The sequence below is a fragment of the Notamacropus eugenii genome, chromosome 7 (assembly GCF_028372415.1).
Source record: "Notamacropus eugenii isolate mMacEug1 chromosome 7, mMacEug1.pri_v2, whole genome shotgun sequence".
Lineage (NCBI taxonomy): Eukaryota > Metazoa > Chordata > Mammalia > Diprotodontia > Macropodidae > Notamacropus > Notamacropus eugenii.
Window position 1 is genome coordinate 54,753,554 of NC_092878.1, and position 22,828 is coordinate 54,776,381.

At 39.4% G+C, this 22,828-nt stretch overlaps 1 protein-coding gene across 1 annotated transcript in view; it reads left to right on the plus strand.

The window, feature by feature from the left end:
* Positions 1–22,828, plus strand: part of LOC140514429 (uncharacterized) — a 65,647-nt gene that overhangs the window by 36,345 nt on the left and 6,474 nt on the right. The window contains 3 exon segments of the mRNA XM_072624778.1: positions 6,424–6,573; positions 12,708–12,820; positions 16,502–16,566. Coding sequence (XP_072480879.1) covers positions 6,424–6,573; positions 12,708–12,820; positions 16,502–16,566 — 328 coding nt within the window.

Below are 22,828 nucleotides of genomic sequence, written 5' to 3' on the forward strand. Positions count from 1 at the left end.
CTTGCACATTTCTCCCTCACTCAAATCCAGGTCAACTGCAAGTCATGTCATCAATCCCTGATGTCATGGTCTCCTTCAAAAAAGGACAAACACAACAACAATGAGGAGGGAATGTATCCCAGCCAGCGCTTAGGCATGGATACAGACAAGAAAGGATATTGAAAGTAAGGAGCAACAAGAGACAGCCAGACTGATAGAATGCAAAGTATGTAGAGAGGGAGTAATATATAGCAATGGGTCATGTTCAGCACAATTCAGGTGTCACCTCCTATACTTGGCCCTTGGAAAATCATCCCAGGTGTCTATGTTCTCTCCCTCTTGAGATGACCTTCTCTATAGTTTGTATTGACTTATCTCTGTGCTTGTGATACTCTGCCCCTTCACATACACAGATACACACAAGTAAAATATAATTAAATATAATTAAAATATAATGTCTTTGAATTTACATTTTAGGCACAGTGCTTTGCATTCAATATATGCTTGTTGATCAGCTGATGGAAAGAAGATAAGGATTTTCATGAGGAGGCAGAATCCAAATCCTAGGGAAAGGAGCCCTGTTAAGAGAGCAAAGAAGGCAAGCATGAGAGGGCTTTGTAAAGATACAGTGTTGCTACATCCTTAATAAATGTTTATTGAATTGAATGGAATTGCTGTCACCCATCTCATATCTCCTTTGATTATTTATTGCTTTTTGGGTTTTTGAAAGATGAAAGTTGCCTCGGATTCCTTGAGCATAAGACTTCTCCTTTCTCTTAATTCAGATCCTTTTTTTCTGTCCCTTGGGTATCTCAGGCTGGCACCCTCTGCCCACTAGCAAGGATATTTGGGAAGTGCCATGGGTGGGTGCGGGCTCAAGGAGCTGGCTTTAATAACCCATATGATTTCTTGAGCTTTTTAGACCATAATAGAAATGGTATACCCAGGATGGTTGGAAGAATGAAGGAAGGGGCTGTATTTTTAGTGCCTGCTGTTTGTGGGTAACATAACTGAAAACTGTTGGATCTTTTCCCCTTTAGCTGAATGGCTGGTATTCAGGAGCTTGCACCCACTCTCTGCCAGGCTGCCCTCATGGAACTCCCTTTTTATGATGTGGGTGACTGGTTACTTGGCACCTGCCTGTCCCACTACAATTCTTCATTATTGTCCAGCGCTGATGTCCAGTCATCCAGCCCAACTGGCAGCCTTGGTGTCATTGGGTTATAGCAGAGAGGGTTTATTGATGAGACTTGACTGGGGGCTGGCTGTGAGCTTGTCAGGGCGTTACCACATTGTGAGTGAAAGTCTGTAGGCTAGGGGCTGGGTCTGGATGCTGCAAACCTGCTGGCATGGAGCTGGCATTCAGACATTAATGAACGACAGTAGCAAGAATAATGGCCAGGGTCCCATCCTAGAAGGATTCTGCCAATGCCTCCCGAGAATGAGGACTTGGCTTCAGTCGCTCTGAATCTTCATGGTGAGTTGTTGTAAGGAGAATTGTTTTAGGAGACTAAGCCCCCTGGATCTCTTGAGCCCACTCTCATTTTGGGAGATCTCATTTTACCAATGGACACTCTGGGGCTCTAACCATTCTTTGGAAGTGGAAAACAAAGTAAGAAGATGCTTGTAGGGCCCTATTATGCTTGTGCTGGGCATCACTACCTGATCACAGGCAAATTATCTAACCTCTGTGGGCCTTAGTTTTCTCATCTGTAAATCGGGGATACTAGCCCTACATACTTCTTTGGAATGGTGCAGGTTTTCTTGCTAGTGTGCTCATGTTGTTCCTTTTGCCTTGACTCTCTACCAACCCCACTCCTTCTCTCTTGATCCATTTCTATCCATACTTCAAACTGCAGTTCAGATGTCATCTACTCCATGAAGCCTTCCCTGATGTCCAGTCAGAAGTCATCACTCTCACTTCTGAACTCCCAAAGTACTCTATCTTTAGTTGCACTCTTGTATTCTAATAATGATATTTATTAAACAATAACTTGCTAAGCACCTACTATGTGCACAGGGCTGTGTTAGGCACTGAGTTATATAGACAAATAATGTCCATAACTGATACCACACAGACTTTTAATAAGTGCTTGTTGAATGAATAAAATGACTAGCATGGTTTTACAAAGTACACTATGAACATTAGTTAGTAAGTCAGTCACATTTCTTAAGCACCTTCTGTCTGCCAGGCACTGTGCTAAGCACTGGGAGTATAAAAAGAGGCAAAAGATAGTGCCTCCCTCATGGATTGGCAGCTAGTTGTCATAATCTGATAGAGCACTGGAGTCAGGAAGACTCATCTTCTTGAGTTCAAATCTGAACTCAGATATTTACAAGCTGTGTGGCCCTGGGCAAATCACTTAACCTCTGTTTGCTTCAGTTTCTTCATCTGTAAAATGAGCTGGTAAAGGGAAAGGCAAACCACTCCAGTATCTTTGCCAACAAAACCCCACATGGGGTCATGAAGAGTTGGATAGGACTGAACAAAAACAAACCCTGTAGGAGCTCATTGTCTAATGGGATCATCTCATGATTTCATTTGATCTTTACAACAGCCCTATGAAGAAGGTTCTAGTAATATCCCCATTTTACAGATGAGGAAGAGGAGGATCAGAGATGTTTTCACTCACCTGGGGTCATACAAGACTCAAACCCAAGTTGCTCTTAATACCAAGTTGAAGGCATTGTCCTCCATCGTGATTCTCTAGATATCCTGTGCTATGGTTACTTGTGTATTTCCTTATCTTTACTAGTGAGAAAGCTTCATGAAGGCAGGACATTTTTCTTTTGCACTACTTTGGGAGGAAACTAGATGACTCAGTGGATAATAGAGTATTGGGTCTGGAGTCAGAAGATCTGAATTCAAATCTGGCCTCAGACACTTTCTAGCTGTGTGATCCTGGGCAAGTCACTTAATCTCTGTTTGTCATAATCCACTGGCGAAGGAAATGGCAAACCGCTCCAGTATTTTTGCCAAGAAAACCCCATGGACAGTATGGTTCACATGAAGAGCTTGACAGGACTGAATGAACAGCAATGACAAACTACCTTGGACAGATTAAGAAATTGATAATGTATGTGTTGTTTTTTAATGAAGTAAGTCAAAATCAAAAATGTGGAAACATTTTGCAAAAACTGAAAACACTGTATAACTAGAAGAATTGCAAAATAAAGAGAGAGTAGAGCTCAGCATTACTACCTTTTTTCACTTCCTCCTTTATAGGCTGGTAGTGTCCTTATAGAGATTACTTGGGCTTTCATAAAACACAGTCCTCAGGGCTTCACATATCCCTAGAAAATGAATGGACTTGTGAATAGTGTCCTTTCTATACTGTATGTTCCTGTTAGAAGCTCTAAATTAGAAAGGGGAAGGCGGTCACATTAACAGAAGTTGTAACTTCCCACCTAACAGAGATCCAATAACAAAAATAGTTAGTATTTATCAAGCATCTTAAAATTTCCTAGCATTTTGCAAATATTATCTTACGTTTCCTTACAGCAACTCTGAGAGGCCGGTGTTATTACTGTTATTGCTACCATTATACAGATGAGAAACTGTGACTTGCCCAGGGTCATATATCTAGTAAATGTCTATCTAAGGCTGGATTTGAACTCAGATCTTCCTGACTCCAGGTCCAGCATTTTATCCACTGAGCATCACAGGATGGGTCCATTTAGTATAGAGGCAAATGGCTTAGCCCTCTCAATGATCCAGGTGGTTCATACTCATGACCCAATCTCTTATTGTATTGCAAGTTGTACAAAAATTTGACCACCAACTAATGACTTTTTTTTTTTTTAGCCATAGCAATTTATGAAACTGTTTGCCAACGGTTGGAGAGATGATCATTATCAGTGGGGGGTGTATTTACACTAAATAAAATCTTGATTCCTTAAAATATTGAGATAGGATAATGATTGATACTATTCTGCTTACCTCATAGAGTTATTTTAAGGATGTGAAGAAAACAATGAAAAAATATTTATTGCTATACAATGGGTTTGCCCTTCGTTCCCGAAGAAGACCATGCCATCAGAGAAATAATGACATGACTTGCACTTGACTTTGTTTTGAGTGAGGGAGGGCTGTGCAGGTCACCAGCCTCACTTCTCCTCCAGAGCCATCTGAATCCAGTAACTAGATATTCATCAGGATGACTGGAGATGACCCAGAATGAGGCAGTTGGGGTTAAGTGACTTGCCCAAGGTCACACAGCTGGTGAGTGTCAAGTGTCTGAGGTGAGATTTGAACTCAGGTCCTCCTGACTCCTGCACTGGTGCTCTATCCACTGCATCACCTACCTGCCCCTACAGATAGTAAGTAACTTGCCCAAAGAAACAAAAGTACTAGGCAGCTTAAGAGACATTTAAACTCAGGTCTTCTGATTCCAAATGCCCTACTCTTTTCACTACATCATTCTGCCTGCTTTTACTTCCTTCAAATCCAGTTCTGACATTATCCTTTCCATGAAGTCTCAAGTGATTTTTCCCTTCTTGAATCTCTGTCTGGATCTCTCCTAGTAATGAATCCCAACACTAATTTGGATCAAAGGGGGGAGGGGGGAGGGAGCATTTCTTAGGTGCCTACTATGTTTCAGAAATTATAAGGGCTTTACAAATGTTATCTCATTTGATCCTCACAACAACAGTGCGAAGTAGGTGCTATTATTATTCCCATTTTAAAACTCAGAAAATGGAGGAAGATAGAGGTCAAATGACTTGTCTAGGGATACACAATTACTATCTGAGGCCAAATTTGAACTCAGGTCTTCCTGACTCCAGACCCAATGCTCCATCTACCTAGCTGCCTGATTATTACATCTGAAAGGGGCTTAATAACAATTCCAATCCTATTTTACAGAAGAGAAAACTGAGGTAAATGAAGTGATTTCCCTGTGGTCACACAGGTAATGAGTAGCCCAGCTAGATTTTGAATTCATGTCTTTGACAGAAAAACTAGCGCTCTTTCTATTAAACTAATCGACTGTGGAAATGAAGACCCATGAGGAAAGACTAAATTAAATAATATTGTTTATCCTGAGGAAGAAAATAACAAACGATGATTTATGGTTTTTATGAAGGTAGGCCAAAGAGAAATGGGATTTAGTTGGAGCACCAAGGATTTTATCTACCTAGAGAACAATGATCCAAAAGGTGGGTGAAGGAGGCTCTTGGGATCTTTTTCTCTTGATGTGTTTCAGGTTAGATCAACTTTCATTTGCCTTTGGTATTTTAAGTGTGTGCTCATTGGGAAGCAAGGGAAGAGGTGGTATGGCTTCTTAGAGGCCTTTTCTATTTACAATGTGAGGTTTGTAAGGATGAACCTGAGTCATCAAGGCCAAGATTAAATTGTATTGTCTTCTCTTGCTTAAGAAGGCAGAGAAAAGATCCCTTTGCCTCTCAATCAATGATTTTATTAATACAACACAAAATCTCTAAGTTTGTGGAAGATGTGGTATAGAATCAGTTGGGGCTGGTCCAGAAAAAGTTTTCTGAGAGAATAGGACTTGTTTTGGTTTTCAAAAGGCATCAGGAGAGGAGTGTGCTGCTAAAAGTTTAATTAATAATTGTCTCTCCAGAAAAAAAACCATACAAACAATACACTAAATTTAATCTGTATTTTTTAAAAAAGAAGTTTTTACTGATGTCTTCTGTTTTGTACATCATCCTAGTTATCTCAAGTATCCTTCTCTTTTATTCAAGTCCTCTTTGATCTTTGTAATTTTGTTACATTCACTCAATTTTTCCATTTACGTTGTTGTGGTTACTGTGTATGTTGTTTTCTTGATTCTGTATCAGTTCCTGTTGATCTTCCCAGGCTTCAATGTATTTATCACACTTATCATTTCTTACAGCATAATAATAGTTCGTTACTACAATTCTCCAATGAATGGTCATCTACTTTGTTTCCAATTCTTTGCTATCACAAAAAGTGCTGCTGTAAATATTTTGGTGTTTTTGGGGAGTTTTCTTCTTATTAATGGCCTCCTTAGCATATAAATCCAATAATGGAGTCTTTGGTTCAAAGAGCATGGACACTGTAGTCACTTTACTTGCATTATTCCAAATTGCTTTCCAAAATGGTTGTATTATTTCACAGCTCCACCAACAATGTGTTAGTATACCTGTCATTACACAGCCTCTCCAGCATTGATTATTGTCATTTTTGTCATCTTTGTCAATTTAATCTACATTATTCGCATTTTCTAACACTTTCGTCTAAATTATCTACAGAACAATAAATCAAGCTGTGAATAATATTTGCCAATTTGCAAAGTATACATATTCACACTGATAATTTAACATTCATCTCTCAAAAGCCTATTTAAACTGGCTCCAGCACATCCTTGAAGAGGGAACACAGTCTTGTTGAGAAGTAAGTGTCTATTTTTCTGGGCTCCTTATCTACATCCATCTGAGGATGTTTTGTATTCCTTACAGGTGGTGCCCATGAAGGTCCGCAGCATTTGGGTCCTTATGGTAACATCCCTAACATTGTGGCTGAACTGATTGGTGACAACATCCCCAAGGACTTCAGTGAGGACCAGGGCTATCCAGATCCTCCAAATCCCTGCCCCATTGGAAAAACAGGTAATGGGCAAGCATACTGATGTGTTCCCAGGGAGAAATAGATTTGAGATTGTAAGCAATTGAAACTTAAAAGTGCTAATGGTAAGCATTGAGAATTACTAACAGTTCAATTCTACTGGGTAGCCCTGTGTTAGAAAGTGAAGAGGCCAAGTGAATTTAATTTGGCATACGTATATCAGTCATGAGGCCCAGATATATAAAATTATTTTGCCAATATTTTCTCTCACTCTCCCTCTCCCATTGTTCAGTCATGTCAGACTCTTCTTGACTGTTCATGAGGTTTTCTTGGCAAACATACTTACGTGATTTACCATTTTGTTCTCCAATGGATTAAAGCAGAGGTTAAGTGACTTGCCCAGGGTCACACAGTTAAGAAGTATCTAAAGTTAGATTTGAAGTGGTCTTCCTGACTCCAGGACCAGTGCTCTGTCCACTGAGCTATCTAGCCGTCCCTCTTTTAGCTGCCCTCAATTATCTCCCCATTCTCCTTAACTTAAAAAGAAATCTTCATCACCCCCTCCCTCCAAATTCCTCCAAAATATCTTTCCCTTTTCCCACATAAGACACAGACAACTCAAGATTATCTACTCTCAGGATTATCCACACCCATTCATTTCTCCTACTTTCCCCCCGCAACTACCAGCCCTAGCATCCAGTTAGCCCCTCCCTTTGCAGGAGGTGGGGGCGGTGGGAGGAGCAAAATGCCAACAATTTAAGATCTATTAGACTGTAAGTTTTTGGGGACAGGAATTGTCTTTTGCCTCTTTTTGTACCCCAGCCCTTGGCACAATGCCTGACACATGGTAAGTGCTTAATACATGTTTATTGATTGATTGATCTATGTAGAGCTGGAAGGGACCTCAGGGCCCATGTAATTGACTTCATTTCTAGATGAGGACATTGAAACAGTGAAAGTGACTTGCTCAGATTCGTACATGTGGCACCACAGAGATACAAAATGGTTTCAATTCCATCATCTCACTGAATATTTATTATTATTGCTATCCTAATGTAATAGATAGGAGACGAGGCTCATCTAAGATCATATAGTAAATAGAAGAGTAGGACTGTAGACTCTGGTATTCTTCCTACTGGTCCTCTTTGAGAACAACACCACAGCACTTCTCTGAATTTAGTGTGGTAGAGTGGAAAGAGACATAGCTTTGGAGTCAGAGGACCTAGGTTCAAATTCAGCCTTATACATCCTTGGGTAAAGCCACTTCAATTCTGTGGACTGTGGTTTTCTCCTCTATAAAATGAGGGGGTTGGATGAGATGGCTTCTGATGCCCCTCCAGTTTATAGATCTGTGATTTTATTTGCCCAATATAGATTAAGCAAAAAATCCAACTGTCAGTTCGAATACATTTTAACAGTTCTGATAAAAAAATCAGAAATGGAAGCCTGCTAAAATATTTTGAAATATTTCAGTTTAACTCCTTCCTTTCCCTCTCTGCTTTCTCCCCTCAGGTCTTCATACACTGTTTCTATGGATAATAGTGAGAGGCCTAGCATACTAGTATTTCCTATTAAAGTTGTCCTGGACCATGTTCCTCATAACTGTCATTCTTCTTAAGACATGGTAATTTCTTAATTACCAGAATAGGCTTGCATCCTGATAGACCAATGATAGGATTGGTAGCCCTGGCCTGAGGACCCCTCTGCCCCTACTTTCAGGCTCTGTTTAAAGGGAGACCTTTGTTTTTAAGCTATCACTCAGTGACTAAGGATAGAATTCCCCATTTCCTTTTCTCTGCTTTTTAACGTAACATGCAAAGAGCTACCACCTGCTATTTCTAACTCAATTTAGGATAAAATGTTTTGTCTACATATGGACCGAGTTGGAACCCAGTTTAATCTGGTTACCTGCTAGGGTTCATCACTTTCAGGGACAAATCTGTACTTTCAATAACTCATGGATTGTGTGAAAAGGAATCCAGAGTTGGGCAGGGAGGCTGAGCGTTAGGTTCTAATAGGGTATCAACATGCCTGAATACAGCTAACCTTGTTTCTTGGTGGTGCAAATTCCTCATTATTGAAATAATTGATTTCACTGATGTTTGGTGTTATTTCAAGCATGACAGAGAGATCAGGAAAAAGTCTCAGGGATTCCATAGGGGATGTTGAGGAGTAGACTTTGGACTTTGCTGCCTCATGAAAATCCCTTCTGGGCTAGAGCTACTAGAGAAGGTACTGAGATGGTGCAGCAATCATATGTCCTGGAAAATCTAGGAAGGAAAGAAAGTGTACTTTTAACAAGACTTTACAAAAGGAATATCTTCTATCAGACCATGTGTCTTGGGTTTTTGTTGTTGTTGTTGTTAAAAAACATGGTCACTGTAACTAACGAGAATCTAAGTGATTGCGTGTGGCAAAGCAATGTGGGTCTGCCGGCGCAGTGAAAAATTAGATTTGAAAATAGGATTGCAGGAAAACCTGAATCACTGCATGGCTCAGATCATTTCAGCCACATATTATTTGCTTGTATAATTTTAGATTCAGGGAGAGGAAAGACGTGTACCAAGTTTAAGGAACAACATTCCCCAGGGGCAGCTGGCTGGATTGATTAGACACAGCAGAGGGCCTTATTCAGGTATTTAGAAGGAGTGAGTTCAGAGTGAAACATTTTGGGTTTGAATCCTCCCCATCCCTTCCATGTCTCCAAATTCTACCCATCTTTCAAGGCTCGGCTCAAGTTTTACATGCTTCACAAAGTATCAAATCCTCAGTCTGGCATTTAGACTCACTTTAGTCTGGCTCTCAACTACCTTTCTAGGCTTATTTCATAATATTCCCCCTCAAATACTCTCCTTTCTGGGCAAATTGGCCTGGTGTATGACATTCTGGCTTTCACCTCTGTACCTCTGCTCTGGTGGTCTGCCATGTCTGGAATGTTCTCCCTCCCTTCCTCTGCTTTGTAGGATCCCTAGCTTGCTACAAAGCACAACTTAAGGGCCACTTTTTACGTGAGGACTTTCTTGACCGTCACTGCAGTTGTTAGAACTCTCTGCATCTTGAAATTGCTTTGTATTTCCTTTCCTTTTCCTTGTCCTCCTTCTGTCCTTCCCCCAATGGAATATAAGTTCCTTGAATAAAGGAAATGTTTAGTTTTTTTCTTGGCATCCCTAATACCTAGTAGAGTGGTCTGCACATAGAAGGCATTTAACACATGTTTCTTGAACTAAATTTATAGTACATAGATCTCTTTTTCTGAATTTCTCAGTTTCTTATTCCTTGTATTCTCATTTTGGACTTAATCATATACTTCTTTATGTTATTTTTTCGTGATAAATGAGTTGAATTCTACATGTATCATTGAAAGGTTACTATGTGTAAGGCCTTGCTAGAAGAGGGTTATGTGACACATTCACTTTTGATCTGTGAACGGAAGAGGGGAACACAAGTACTGAAGTCATAGTAATTCAAATAAGTCAAGTCAGCAAGTATTTATGTTCCGGTCATGTGGAAAACAAAATGACTAAGACACAACTCCGGTTCTCAAGAAACAGTTCTGATGGACATTCTCAAAAAAAATTAGGAAAACAATACAAAGTGTTATCAACAGAATGTAAGCTTTATGTTCCCTGTTAGTCTTTGCATATGTAGCACATTGCCTGGTCTAAAGTTGGTACATAATAAACGTTTATTCATTGTTTGATATCATTCGGTGCTAGACTGTATGGTATAGACCATAAATATGGATGTCCGAGAAGGAAGAGGTCAGTATGGGCTATGGTATAAGCCCCAAGTCTCAGCTTTTAGACCTCCATGCATCCAATATACTATTCTGGAAATTTAGTCTTTAATTTAAGGAAAATTTATCCTTTAATTCTCTCAATTTGCTTTCTGCGTCATTGTGGAAATGTAGGGAAATCCTCATCTATGTTGTTTCCTGGCCACAGAGATAATATATTAAATTCTGTGGTTGGTATCTCAATTATCTGACTCCTACTCCTACGTTCTCATGACCCCAGTGGGCTCCCACCCTTCAGCATCACCCAGGAAATCACTTCCAGTAAAGAATTAGAATCCACTCCACAAAGTTATCATCCAAAAAATGTGTCTGAGCACCTATTTTTACTATAATCTTCTCCATTCCTACCAGCGTGACATACTGATGGTTGCAGATGTAGGGGTTAGATAACGTTCCCAGTCAGGAGATCTGAACACTGAGCAGACACAGTAGAGCTGCATTAGAGATCTTTTGGTATGCTAATGACTTCCACATTAGGTTCATACTGTGGAGAGGCCTTGTGTGCGTTTCAGACTGCCTTCTGGAAAGACTTGGAAATACTCCAAGAAACGAGACACAGGACATACCTGGCTGATTGTAAATAGGCGCGCATTTTCAGCACTTATTTGATGTCTCATCAGTCTTTTGAAAACTGGTCTTCACTCCTCCCCTCAGCTTCCCATGCAACCCAGACTCCTTATGTTCTTTTCTGGTTGTCTAAGGCACATAAAAGATAGGCAGAATGAATCATCTCCAGAGAATCGTAAGATCCAGAGGGGCTTTGGAGAGTGCTGAGGCTAAGGAAACTTTGTCCTCCTCTTAGCAAGGAGGGGATGGAGTATAGATGTGAAATGAGGAATATATAACATGGAAAATATGTTAATTTATTTGACTGGACGTATTTGTTACAAGGGAGAGTTCCATGGAGGGAAGTCCTTGAGGGGTGATAGTGATGTTTTAAAAAGGCATCAATAAAACATTTACAAAAAGGAAAAACGATTTTGAAGACACTGTTTCTGAATGATAGTGTGGTCTAGTTAGAGAGTTGACCTTTGATTTAGTAAGACCTGAGTTCAAGTCTTGCCTTAGACCCCAGATTAGTAAACAGATATACCATACCCACTGAATATAGAATGGGTGTGTGTTAGACTAATGTCTGCCCAAGCCTGTTGCTTAACCACTGAGTGCCTCAGGCAGCTCCCACAGAGGATGTCATTCTACATCCTTGGAAGGAATGTCCAGGTTAGGCACTGCCCTACCAAGATGAAACCACAGATCTGAACCGAAAATTCAAACAAGAAAATCAGAGCCTATAGCACCAGTCATGCTGGAACAGCCATTAGCCCAACACACTCACACACACACACACACACACACACACACACACACACACACACACACACTCACACTCACACATACACACACCCCTCTGTTCAGTGACTATGGTGTGTGTGTGTGTGTATGTGTGTGTCCATGTTGTTTATTAATGCAGGAGCACATTAAAAATATGCGAACTGTACTGATTATACAAAATACACAGCATTTCCTCCTCCCCCTCCTCCGAAGGAATGCGTATCTCATATTAGAACTATAATTAGCCCAAACTTCGCCTGAGACAAATTTAGTTTGTGGGTGGGTGAGTGAAGTGAGGTCAGGAGAGGATTGTGGATGTGGTTATGTCCTGGGCCTCCAGAGATCTAGGAGGTAAATCAAGCTACTGAGGGTCATCAGCAGGGGAGGGAGGAATCACACTTTATCTCCTATCAGTGCCCTGGGACAGAGTCTCATTTGGCCTCATGCTGAATACAATTGTGCCCAATATATAGGAATTAACTAAGGTTTATTAAGTACTTACTGTAAGATATTTATTATATAACATTATTTATCAAATAATTTAGTGTATTTACATAAAATATATTTTATATGTAAAATAAATTGATGTCGCACTTTTCTCTAAGGAGCAAAACTGCATTTATTTTAAAATACTATATAGAATATTATATTATAAATATATACATTATTAAACAAATTAACATTGTGTTTAAAATACAATTATTCTATTTTATGTTACATAAAAAATAATATGATAATATTGAACCTTTCTCTAAGGAGCACAAGGTATTTCCAAAAATCTAGGCACAAACTTCACCGTATCCCTCTGAAGTAACTAGAGGGAAGTAGCCACCATCATTTTCAGTTTCCAGATGGAGAAGAGGCCCAGAGAGGGAAAGTGATTTGCCTGAGGTCACAAAGTGAGTCAAAAGGAAGCAGGAATAGATACCTGGGATGCAGATGGGAATGTGATTCTGACCTTCAGTGGCCTGCCTTGTTCCTATTTACCTTTACCCATGGGGGCATGCATAAGTTGCTTGGCTTTTCTCAAAGACTTCTGGCTGTTTGCAGTAGATGATGGATGTCTGGAAAACTCCCCTGACACTGCAGAGTTCAGCCGAGAGTTCCAGCTGCATCAACACCTTTTTGATCCTGAACATGACTATCCTGGCTTGGGCAAATGGGTGAGTTCAACTTTAATTACTACCAATCATAGTTACTACTTATATAATGTTTTAAAATTTGCAGAGTACTTTCTGTACATCATCTCAGCTGAGCCTCAGAGCAAACCTGTGGAGTAGGTACTACAGTTAATATTATTCCCATTTGACAGTTGAGGAAACTAAGGTTCAGAGAGGTGAAATGATTGCCTACGGTTGTACTGCTAGTAGATATCAGAGGTAAGATTTGAAAGCAGGTCTTCCGGACTCCAAGTCCAGCACTCTCTTTACTGTCCTATCCTGTGTCTATATTTTCCAGACTCATTTATTGAAGGTGCTAAAGTAGAGCTAAATTAGAGAGGAAATTTGGGAGGGGAAGACTGTTTAGGAACAGATTTATTAAAAGCCTAGGACAGGGAAGGGCCTTGAACAATTCCTCGATGATGTCATCCTTCCTGGCAGCTTCTTGACAATTGTATAGAATTAGTAGGTAAGGATTTAAAGTAATGCAGATGAATATTTTGTTGACTAAGCATGGATAAACATGTTACTCTCTGGAATCTGGTTCTGGGTTATTTGTGTCATTTACCATGGTGTAATACATAGAAAATAGGAAATAAGGTTTTTTAAGTATGGATATATTCTTAAAATTAAGTTAAATCAATAAGTATTAAGTCCATACTGTGTTATTTTTAAACTTTTATTTTTTGCACAGAAGAATTATAGTTAATAGAAGAAACTATGAGAAAAAAACAAAGCAAAAGAGAAAAGGGTTTGCTTCACCCTGAAGTCCAGCTCCATCGTTCCTTCTCTGGATGTGGATGGAATTTTCCATCAAGAGTCCTTTGGAGACGTTTTAGGTCGTTGTGTTGCTGAGAAGGGCTAAGTCTATCAGAAACAGTCCTTGCACACTGTGGCTGTTACTGCGTATAATGTTCTCCTGGTTCTGCTCACTTCACTCAGCATCAGTTCATGTAAATCTTTCCAGGTTTTTCTGAGGTCTGCCTGTTTATCATTTCTTATAGCACAGTAGTATTCCATTACATTCATATAACACAATTTGTTCAGCCATTCCCCAATTGATGGGCATTCCCTCAATTTCCAGTTCTTGGCCACCACAAAAAGAGCTGCTATAAATATTTTTGTACATGTGGGCATAATGTGTTTTTGAGACAGACATTTTGTTATACAGTTTTCATCTAATATGGCTTCCTTTTGAGGGAGTGAGTTTCTTGTCACTGCAGGTGTTAGAGGATCTCTTCCTGGAGTTTGTTCCCACATCACTGGGTCTGGAGGGTAGGAATACAGCTCTCAGACTCTAGTCTGGATGTATTCCCATCCAGAGGCTTGTTGTCATGTGTGGAGACACAGCTTACTCTGCCCTATGATACTTGAACCATTGGGAAAAAAAGTGACAGTGTCTTAGCCCTCCATTACTAGGAGGTGGGAAGGCTGCTTCTGACACCAGAATTGTTGGTTCAGCATCTGCTCCTCCCTATCTCAGTACTCAGGAGGATCAACAGGCATTATGCAAGATATATAAATCTATCTATCTATCTATCTATCTATCTATCTATCTATCTATCTATCTATCTATTATCTATCTATCTATCTTTCTATCTATCATCTATCTATCTATCTATCTATCTATCTATCTATCTATCTATCTATCTATCTATCTATCTACCTATCTATCTATCATCTATCATCTATCATCTATCTATCTATCTCCCTTCTACCTTTACCTCCTCCTCCGTGGTATTATCATAGAATCTCAGAGTTGGAAGGGATCTCAGAGATCATCTAGTACAAGCCACAGCTGAAGGTAAATTCCTGGTACAACATACCCAAGAAGTGGTCTCACAGCTTTTGCCTGAAAACCACAAATAATGGAAAACTCATTACTTCCTTAGGCAGCCCATTCCACTTTTTGATGGTGCTAATTAATAAGCTTCTTCCCCCCATACATGAAGGCCAAATTTGTCTCCTTGCAATTTGTACTCATTGCTTATAGTTCCATCCCCCTTCAGGGCGGGGAGAGGTTTAGCAAAACAAGCAATTATAATAAATAGCTAACACTTATATAGCACGTTAAGGGTAATGAACATCTGAGGAATGAAGGATTGGAATTCATCCTTCCCAATTCCAAGTCCGGTGTTCTCTCCACTGTGGCACTTAGTGGTCTAATCCTTCTTCCACATGACAACTCTTTGGATACTTGAAGTCAATGATCATATTTTCTTCCATTTTCTCTTCCCCAGGTTAAACATCCCTAGTTCTTCCAACTAATCTTCATGTGACATGAACTCAAGACTCTTCACCATCCTGGTTATCTTCCTGTGGATATTTTCCCACATATCAAAGTGCTTCCTAAAATATGACTCCCAGAAGGGAACACAATACTCCAGATGTGGCCAGACAGAGTGGAATATAGTAATATTATTTCCCTCATCCTTGTCATTATTCTTCTCTTAATGCAGGCTAGGATTGCCTTAGCTTTCTTGCCTGCTATATCTCATTTTTGACTCATTGAACTTTTGGTCCATTAAACTACCTAGATCATTTGCAGATGACACTCTCCTCTATCTTACATTTTAGAAGTTGATTTTATGAACCCAATTGCAAGGCTTTATATTTACCTATATTAAATTTAATGTTATTACATTTGCCATTCTCTCTATTAGAGACTAGGTGGACCCTATCTGCCATCATTGTAGGACTCTGGAGAGTGATTGCATCTACTCCTCTTGGTTGCTTCAATTATCAGCCTTATGCTGATGGTTTCTTAATGAAATTTATGTATCTAACCCTAATGCCTGAATTCCACTCTGACCCTGATAGCTGCCTGCTTGATGTCACCTAGCTTTCCTAATGGCATCTCAAACTCGGGGTTTCCAAAACAGAATTGATCATTTTGATCCTTGTTCTTGACCTGTTTCCAAACTTCTCTGTTTCTGTTGAGGACATTGTCATTCCCCAAGTCACCCAGGTGTCATCTTAGACTTATTCTTGTCTTTCACCAATCTTATCAGTCACCAAACTTGTCAATATTCCCTCTACATCATCTCTCATATCCTTCTCCTTCTCTTTACTCAAATAACCTCTACCTTAGTTCAGACCCTTAGCATCTCTTAGCTGGACTATTATATTAGCATCCTAATTGGTCCTAACATTGATTTCATCTTCACCTCTCTTCAATTCATTCTTCACACAGCGGGAAAAACAATTTTCTGTAGACACAGGTACACCTTTCCCTCAACGCCAATTCTGCTCCAAAATCCTTGGTGACACTGCATTGACTATAAGATGAATTATAAACTCCTCATCCTAGCATTTAAAGCCCTTTAAAATCTTGAGTCAACCTACCTTTCCTGAATTATTTCATATCACCTACTTTTGTTACAACTTAGGCAGCTAGATGGTGCAGTGGATAAAGTTCTAGACCTGGAGTATGGAAGACCTGAATTCAAATGTGATCTTGCACATTTATTAGCTATGTGACTCTGGACAAGCCACTAAACCTCTGCCAGCCTCAGTTTCCTCAACTGTAAAATGGATTTAACAATAGCACCTACCTCCCAGGATTCTTGTAAGCTCAAATGAGCTGTTTATAAAGTACCTAGCACAGTGCCTGGCACATATTAGATGTTTAATAAATGCATTTTTCCGTCTCTCCTTCCTTAATTGTCCTACTGTTCCCCTCAGTCAGCATTCCATGAGGACTTGTGTTCAAAACTGAACTCTGCTACTTACTACCTGTGTGACCTTGGGTGAGTCATTTAACTTTGAACTTCAATTTCCTCATCTGTAAAAGGAGGGAGTTGGACTAAATGGCCTCTTAAATTCTCTTCTAGCTCTAAATCCATGGATTTCATGGTCCAATGCTTTGTGATTCCCAAGTCCAGAGCTCTTTCTACTATGCTACTATGCTTCTTTAGCTTGGATGTGAGCTGTGTCTTGAGTATAGGTAGGATTTGGAAAAAAGTGGTAGGAGAGAATTCAGAAAGGAAAGAGTATAATCAGGGCAATTAGCTAATTAAAATGGAGCATTTGTATTTGGGAGTGGTGGGAAATAAATTTGGATTGGTAGGTTGGGATTAAATTATGGAAGATCTTTAAAAAGGATCATAGAAATATCTATTTGGAACTGTAATACATCTTGAAGTCATCTAGTCTGGATCCCCTAATTTTACAGATGAGGAAACTGCAGCCCAGAGATGTGAAGTGACTTGCCCAAGGTTACCCACTTAACAAATGACAGAGGTTGAATTTGAAACCAGGGATTCTGACTCCAAATCCAGTATTCAAGGAATTTAGACTTGATGTGAAAGAAAAACAAAGAAACATTGTAGGCTCTTGAAGAAGAGACTGATATAATACAAGTGCTCTTTATTAAGATCAGTCTGGCAGCTAATGTCAGCTAGGAGGCAATTTTAAAATCATAGACAAACCACAGAATCTCAGTTGGAAGAGACCTCATAAGTCATCTACTATGACACATTTAGTCTTGTGTCCAAGAGCCTACTCTATAGCACTCCCAATATGCGAATTTCAAAGCTTCACTTGAAGATGTCTCTTGACCAAGAACATACAATCTTCCAAGGACATTTCTTCTATTTGTGGACAGCTCTGATTATTAAGAAGTATTCTTTTATATGCAGTCAAAATCTGTCTCGATAATTCTAAACTTTGCTACCTAAGTTCAAGCAGAAAAAGTTTATTTCCTTTTTTTATGATAGTCCAAGTTCTTGAAGACAGTGATTATGTCTTTCTTGGTGTATCAATTGATACAAGAATTTTTTTTGTAATTAAAAAATTTTTTTGCGATATTTTACTATAATTTCTCCTATCTGCGCATATGCTCAAAGAACTCACAATCTAATGGGAAGCTCCACCGTCAGTGTGAGGCAGAACCTGTTTTACACATCTGAATATTGAAGCTCAAAGGTGAAATGATCATCTCCCCAATCTGCTATAGTAGTGGTGGTCCTACGCCATCTTTAATCCTTCCCTTTCTTCCAGGATAGCTTCAGAAAAGCCCTATGCCATCATGAGCAGGGTTTAAGATGATGGCAATGGAAATAGAGATAAGGGGAGGAAAGGAAAGACATTGACAAAGGAATTAACAAGACAGAAAATGAAAAAGAAAATTGAATAAAGGAGATGGAGGGTGGGGAAGAAGAATTGGTAGCTTAAGAAAAAAATAGGTCTTCACTTGGCACTGGGGAGTATATAAGGGAGATATGAGAGGGATAAAAAAAGATTACTTAGCAGAACCAAGGGCTGGATCAAAGTGGAAGTCGTTTCTTTACTCTTTAAAGGTTTGGTTTCACTTAGTTTTACATTTTCTGTGTGGTCCAGGAATAGGAGTAGAAAAGAACAGAGGCTGGGGATGGAAAAGATTAGGCAATGGCCCATTGAGTTTGGAGGAAGGAGTCCAAGTGCTTTAGAGGGCAATACTGAAGTAGTTGACCTTGGGAAGTTGAGAGCGAATCTAGAACAGTTAGAAGGGAACCAATGATCTGGGTGGGAGCAGGAAGTACTAAGTCAAGGCAGAGAATAAGTTTAGTGGGTGTAGGGAAGTAGGAGAGATGGAAGACATCATCTTTCCTTCTTTCTAGATTTGGCTCATCTTTTTCAGAAAGCCTTTCTAGATTATCTTCAGTCATTCTAATAACCACCCAGCCTGTAGTTCACATCCTTGAATAATTAGCACATATGTGTAGTATATCTGTTTCTGTCACTTGTTTTCTATGTATGTATCAGAGCCAAAGACTAGAACTTGGATTCCCTATAAGAGGTAAGAACTATTAGTAAATCCACTACTTTAGGTCATGTTTAGAAGTTTCTTATCAACTGTGATCATTTGTTTAAACTTAGCTTTCCTTAGTTTATTGCCTTATTAGTAACTGGTAGGTACTAAGAGTTAATTTGCTTGAAATTCACAAGTATGTGTGATGTTTTTTTTAGTAGGGTCCCACCATCTCCAGTCAGTATTTTCACAGATTTAGAGTTCTCAAGAAAGCATAATTTCTTGTTTCTTGTGCAGTCCTACTAAGGACAATGATATAAATGTATATTACATATACATACACACATACACACACACACACGTATATATACACAACACACACTACACATACATTAATTGACTTGCTTATGTCTCAGAGGTATGATTGAAACCTACATATCTACATATTCTCATTATCTCTCTCTCTCTGTCTCTTTCTCTCTCTCTTTCCACACACACACACACACACACACACACACACACACACACCATTAACATATCAATCAATCAGTGAGCTCGGCAACTCTCTCAGACAGCTGTGTTAGAGATGAGTTAAATCAGTGGAAGGAGTTTCCACACTGATACTTCTTCATACCAATTGAAATCATAAGTCCAATATGTACATTGTGATTATTTCTATAATAACTTACTATTTTTAGTTCTTTATTAAAGATTATTATTTATATAGTTGTTTAGAATGTGCAAAACACTGCATATATTATGTCATTTGAGTCACATGACAACCCTCTGAAAGTATGGCAGGCATTAAAACAGATTAGGAGACCAAATTTCAGAGAAATTAAGTGCTTTGCCAATAGTCAATGCCCAATCAGTAAGTGTAAAATCAGGACTGGAACTTAGGTCCTTGCTTGCTTTTAAGTCCACTACTCTCCACTGAATCTCTAAGTTAAACATGAATGTCTGTCTTGTCCCTTCCATTAGATTAAAGGCACAGACTATTCATTCTCCTTTGTAGTTTTCCACAGTGTTCAATATATAGTAGGCATCCAATAAATATTGACCAAAGAACTTTAAAACCTGAATGCATTCCTATGTCTTTTCATTACTTGTGCTTCACTAATATCTCCTGGGAGGTGGTCATGCCTACAAGAGGGAAGAGTTGTTTTGCAAGAAATGAACACCCAATACACTCTGATGCTAAGTAACTTACACCTGAACTCAATGACTGGTCCCTGCAAATTTCACTCTTCTTCCCCTCTGTATCCTTGAACTTCAATGTTACTCTCTCAGGAAAAAAGTTTCTGACCTAGGAAGACAAGTGTTTCCCCTTTCTAAGCATGCATCAGTATTCTTGATCAGCACCTTGGATGACTCTAGAACATTTTCAGTAAACAAAGCAAACTCAACTGGGTGAACACAATAGATGAGTTGGATAGGGACAGTCTCCTTTGTGTGGTGCTGCAAACATAAGTTACCAATAAAGTCACTGCACTGTCTTTGGTTTAACTTCTCCAAATGGCCATTACTCCCTTACCTACAGCTATGTTTAGTTATTTCTGAGTTCATGGAATGGCTGGGTGACTTCCCCCCAAACCTAGTCTCTCAACCCCTAGTCTCTCAATTTATACAGTCAGTATTTAAAACTACCAGGATTTAGTTGCTCCCAACCTAAGACTTTCGTGCCATTGTACCTAACTCTTGGTAATGGACATACCCTTGCCATGACCCTGTCTGCACTTGGTTTCTCCACACTGTGTACAATTCCATTTGATAAATCTAGCAGATCATTAATCCTGGGAAAGTAGCTCTTTGCAAGGTGGTACCAAGCTTGAGATTGAATCACTCATCCCTCAGTTGATCATGTTTGATCAAGTCAAGACCGAATGATCATTTGTGATGATGTTGAAGGTTTAACATTTCAGTTTAGAATTTAACTAAATGCCTTTTGACAGCAGTGCTCTGAACTGTTAGAGGAAGGTGTTCCTAAGGAAAATCTTCCAGAACTAGAAGGCTCACTTACTGAAAAATACATTATAAGGCAGCTAAGAGAGTGACTGCAAGACACCATGATGTCCTGTGGTATTTGCTCTCAGTGGAAATAAACTTACTGCCTTTTGCCTGTTCCAGCATCCCATAATTACATGGCTGATGGAGATTCCCTCTCGTAGAGGGGTTTGAAATCTGAGAATCCCTGAATTTTAAAAATAGTTTGGATAACTGTGTTTCAGTATAATCACTTTCCTTTTTTAACCCTATGTGTCTCTTGCATTTAAGACATTCTTCTGAGAAAGTTTCACCAGAATGACAAAGGAATCCATGACATAAACAAATTAAGAACTTGGTTTAGAACCCCTGCTCTAGTTAAGTATCCCCTAAAGTGGGTTCTTTGTCATCTGTGCACATTCACCTCTGCTGAAGCACACTAGATGTCTAAGCTCTTCAGTGATGGATAGGAAGCCTCTGTTAGAGTCTGGAACCTGCCACCTCCATTGAAAGCAGCCTGGCTTAACCTGAGGGACTTTGGCTCCTGGAGAGGTGGATTGTTTATTAGCTTTCATTTTCTCTTGTCTGTCTGTTCAATCTATCTCTGACCGTTCCATTGCCTACAAAACAGTCAAAGTAAGGGTTGCCTAGGTCCACCTTAGTTTCTCTTGAAGCTTAGAATGGAAGCAGAGCCTGAACATATCCTGATGACCTGGGATGAATGAGAGAGTGATATTTGGGAAAGAACTAACAGGCAAAGTGAATTATAGAAGATCAGAATGGTAGGACCATAGCTGTTGAGTTTGGAGGGACATCAGAGGTTATCTGATCCTACTCCCTTACCTTACAGATAAGAAAACCAAGGTTAAATGACTTGCCCAAGGTCACAAGTGTCAAAGCAGGGACTGTCGTTTTTGGTAATAAAAATTTCATGGAACAAGGTAGTTTCAGGAAATGCTGCTGAAGAGAAAAACCAAAATATGTTTTACTTTATCATATTCTATGATATTAGAGTTTAGTTAAGCCCTATTCCACTCCATCCAATCCCTTTCTGTTCTAATAAATCTTTTCCTGCTCCATTTCATTTCATTCCATTCCTTCCATCCCATTCCATTTATTCAGCAAATTTGATTGGTACCCCATCTTGCTGTATCAGCTATCAAGTTGGTTCCACACCCACTCATGATCAATGAATTTAATATTGTGCCACAGACCAAACAAGTCCCACTCTGCTTTGAGTAATGAGGAATAAAAGTGCTCATGTTGAGGTGGCATTCTGCCTGGTGGTGTTAACACTAGTGCCACTCTGGGAATTGGGAATAACATACATCCATGGAAAAGATAACCTTCAGGCAGCAAAAGTAAAGACCCAGAGTGTGATAGACTTTTTCCTAGATGGAACAACCTACATGTCTGCCTTTTCTCTCTTCAAGTATTAAATTGAGCTGTTCCCCAAGAAAGCCGACAAGTGTGATTGCAGCCAGAAACGTCCCTCTTTGGCAGATGGAGGGGCTCTTTGACTTTCCTTCCCTGGCACAGCCTTCATGCATAGTTGAGGTTGGGCAAGAGATATGGATTGTGAATCAGGGAGATTTTAATGAACATGAAAAATACAAAGCTCATTCTTGGCACTTGTCATTTTTGTCTCCACATCTATGATTTTCTAAAAAAAAATTGTTGTACTCAAACAACTCAAAAGGAATAAGTTGGTACTTCATCAAAACTTTATGCTGCACTTCCTTTATCACAGTTAAGGAAGCTTATTTAGAGTAAGATCAATCACCTCATTTATACTTGATTTTCCCTTCATTAAAAAACCAAACTAACCCAAACAACAACCAGCACAAACACCCCCATTCTCCTTCTCCCGTCCCACTCACAGGTTAAGTTTTCTGTCTTCTATAATCATAATCGAGAGAAAAATCTGTTGAGCATGTGTCCTATATTCTTGAGCTTAGTTGACTCCACTGTGTGTTTGAAATATAGCAGTATGTGGAAACACTTATACAAACTGTGGTAACAGAGCTTTTTTCCTCTCAACATAGCTTTCCTTTCTGCCAAGAAGTTTTTTTTTGGCAGTTTTTAAAAGGTTCACTCTATTAAAAATGTTATGGACCAAATGGTTTTCTTAGCATCTTTACTGGGGGCACTAACTTAAAACTACAGATGGATTGGTTGCAGAAGCCATGATGTTGAATTTATTTACTTGGAGAATTGTTACAAATAATCAAACACTACACCCCTGGAGCATTTAGTTTATGCAGTTTGTTAAAAGGGAGTGAGATACCATTCTCCTC